A 3,436-nucleotide genomic window follows, 5' to 3' on the forward strand; every position below is an offset into this window, starting at 1 on the left:
ACAGGTTCGATTGCTCTGACTACCCCGGATGTCTTTGTCAAATTCACCATAATCTGAATATAAAACCTGAATCAGTGTATTAAAAAATGAAATCTGATTTTAACTATCTGAATTCATGCCACATACATTTGAATTTCAATTTTGATGTAATTCAAGTTCAAATCTGCAAATTAAATTTCAAGTAAATGTTCAAATTCAAGTCCTAAAATTGAAGTTCCATTGGCACATACAGTATTTAATTCCATAGATAAAATACAATACTGAAAAGCATTATCCAAGTACTCAGGAATGTTTGTATTTGTCATACAAGCCTGTCTTATATGTTGTTAAATCATTTTGTAATGTGTTTGGTAATTAATTTTCCATTAAACTGCTATCTTTTAATCTCTTCTCATCTAAGTCTGTGTGTTTAATTATACCTTTCATAATATTTTCCAATATGTTTTTAACAAGTCAAGTTTTTATAACCTTAAATAGCTTAGCTCCCTTAACTGCTGATAAGGTGATGGAAGAAATAAAGTAGATACCACTTTTTTACCTGTTCTTATCTAAAGCACTAGTTTCATGATTATCTCTCTGCATATGCATAGTTTCTGAACTTCTGGATAATTATTGCCAAATTACTACACCAGAATCCGACATATTAAACGTACTAAGGTTTATTTATGTCCTCAATAGGCAGATCCTCAGCTAATTGCAACAAAGTAGTTTTAAAAAGGTTTAAAATAGTTAAGTATAACATGACAATGCTGTTCCTGGTTAATTTGTCTTGTCAACTACCCATTTTCTTGGCTTTAGGTGCATTTCCATGCTTCTGTCCTTTTTGATTGCCTGAATTTGCCATTACTGTGTGAGCAACAATTAAGTCAAGGTCAAGGAAGCATATAAAACAGTTTAGGTACATGTCTAAGGACACACCTCCATCTTATAAACTCTCCATAGCTCAACCTACAACAGTTGGTTCATCTTCTGCCAACAGCCACTAGAAGAGGCAGTAACAATATGAGCAAGAATGGAGAAAACTATTAAGGATCGCCTTATTGACGTTTTTGATGATCTGGGGGAGGCTAACCAAAAGAAATTTAAAAACAAATTGTGCGATCGACAGAAAGAACCGCGCGTCCGCCGAAGTGCGACCGAAAAGGCTGCAGACTCGATAGATCTCGCAGATCTAATGGTGACCACTTTCACGTCGAAAGACGCGGTTTCTGTATCACTCGAAATTTTAGAGGCAATTGGCTGTAGAGAACAAGCAGCGGAACTCAGAGAGGTCACAGGACACAGTAAGTGAAAACCTTTATCCTTGGAGCAGAGCTATTACAAACGATGACTATTGCAAATTAGGAAAGAAGACGTCAAAACGACAGAGTTTACGAAGTATGTTGTAGAACGCGGAAGTTCTCTTCCCATCTAGTAAAGACACTTGCTTGGAGTTCTTACATAATCCAGAAAACAATTAGGAACATCTCAGGTTATTTAAAAAAAAAAAAATTTTTTTTTTTTTTTTTTCATTTTTCATATTGCATTCGCTTTTTAGCTAGATTAATTTACTTTCGATTTCGTTTCAGGCCCCTATAAAATAGGGTCGTGGTCGTAGGGTTATCTGAAGTCAAAAGTAGTTAACAAGCCTACCGCAGCACCGTTAAACTCGTGTTACAAATGTAGCACAGTGTTCTAAAGTTATGTTACTATTTAAATGATTCTACAGTTTGTAGACTTGAACCCAAATTTACTTTCACTTCCCCACGTTCTGGTTTCTAGGTCAGTTTTTGGCCATATTTTGAAAAGCAGTATAATTATCTAAGCGATTAAATAACTAGGCTTAAAGTTAAATAATCATGAATAATGGGAACCAGTAAGTCAATTTATCATTAGTTGAATTTAAATAACCCAATCTATATGTGATACATTTATTCTGTCGTCACAAAAAGGCTTGTTTAAACTGTTAGGATTGACTTGAGTAAGCTAAACAACGTTAATGAATGTTTTTACCTTCCCCTGTACTTTACGTAACGTGGAAATTTGTTGTTCGATTTATAGAGAGAATAATGTTTATATCAGCAGGTTCATCTGACAGCGTTCAAGATATGCCAGCACAGCCAAGCCCTCCATCTAATGGTGAATAAGTGTAACTTTTTTGTATTTATTTCAAAAATGAATCTTAGACCATTTTAGAGAACTCTTTATAGTTAGACAATGAATGAGAGACAATATATAGGCTACCTTGTAAGCTAAAATCTGAAAAATACTACAATACCTAACATTTTAGCCATTTTACCCTTTGATTTAAACGAACTCCCTCCACATCCTCACAATCTGACCAAATGCATGTTCCCATCTCTTTTATAGATAAACACTTCATTGACAGGAATCGGACAGCGCTGATACAACGAGTTAATAACATAGACGCCATCCTTGATGAACTTTATGAAAAGGAAATCATCAGACAGGAAGAATACAATGCCATCCGTGCTGAGAAAACACCGCAAAGCAAGATGAGAGCGTTATTTGATGGCCCCATCAATTCTGCTGGCACTGGAGGGAAAGATACCTTATACAAAGTTCTTATGAAGTTACAGTCCTACTTAATGAAAGAGCTTGGGGCTAAGTGAAACTCCTGACAGCCTGAATGTTTTTTAATGGTTTTATTTACTTTTGTCTCCTGTAGTATATGGGAAATATTTTGCAAACCATACCTTCCAATTATTGTAACAAAAGCTGTCCAAACATACACTGCACTAACATATTAAAAGTGATGCCATCTTTTGAAAACTAGGCTTTTTATCACACACTGCAGAATCTAACTTCACTGGACCAAAGTCTCTTCCTCTCCACTATGTTTATTGGTTTTTCCAAGCACAACCCATTTCATAGATTAGCCACAAAATCAGGTCTATCAAAAAGCTTGCTTGGTTGACCAACAGGGTTTGGGCTGTAACGGAATAGGCTACATGTATTCAGAATACAAAAATGAAGAAACTGTATTCAGCCCCCATTACGTTTTCAAGCACCTGTATTCAGAATACAGTTACTTTATAACATTTTGGTAGAATACTTTTAGAATACTTCTTTCATAATCACCTCAAAAATAAGGCAGAAAGAAAAAAATTCTTGTCAATCAAGTGAGAAACTTGATTGTTTTTCTAAAGAGTTTTTCTGAACAGAAAAAGAAATTTTTATTACTATTATTAACCTACTTTTACTGTGTTTTTGTATGTTTGCATTGTATCTGAACATGTTTAACAATAGCCAATGTGGCATCACACAATGTCTCAGAGATCAAAGGTACAAGTTTTAGAGTTTTGATTCCCCCCTCATCAAGTGGTGCTTTCACAACTGTCACGTCTGTAACGACGGGTTTTCCTCATTTATGTGAAAACAACAGTTAATAAAAAATGATTACTACATGTTCTTAGGAGTGTCAACCCGTCTATAT

At 34.9% G+C, this 3,436-nt stretch overlaps 1 protein-coding gene across 3 annotated transcripts; it reads left to right on the forward strand.

Moving 5' to 3' along the window:
- The first annotated feature begins 933 nt into the window (after nucleotides 1-933).
- Nucleotides 934-3,436, forward strand: LOC127453494 (PYD and CARD domain containing). Of its 3 annotated transcripts, none has more exons than XM_051719909.1 (3): nucleotides 934-1,283; nucleotides 2,065-2,118; nucleotides 2,350-3,436. In XM_051719909.1, exons 1-3 carry the CDS (start codon nucleotides 1,013-1,015, stop codon nucleotides 2,610-2,612), a joined length of 588 nt encoding a protein of 195 aa, XP_051575869.1. In that variant the 5' UTR covers nucleotides 934-1,012; the 3' UTR covers nucleotides 2,613-3,436. The 3 variants fall into 3 exon arrangements, with proteins under 3 accessions (XP_051575869.1, XP_051575870.1, XP_051575867.1); XM_051719907.1 differs by having other exon boundaries at nucleotides 935-1,283; nucleotides 2,062-2,118; nucleotides 2,350-3,433; XM_051719910.1 differs by lacking the exon at nucleotides 2,065-2,118.

This window comes from Myxocyprinus asiaticus, chromosome 15 (genome assembly GCF_019703515.2).
Source record: "Myxocyprinus asiaticus isolate MX2 ecotype Aquarium Trade chromosome 15, UBuf_Myxa_2, whole genome shotgun sequence".
In the NCBI taxonomy this organism is placed as follows: domain Eukaryota; kingdom Metazoa; phylum Chordata; class Actinopteri; order Cypriniformes; family Catostomidae; genus Myxocyprinus; species Myxocyprinus asiaticus.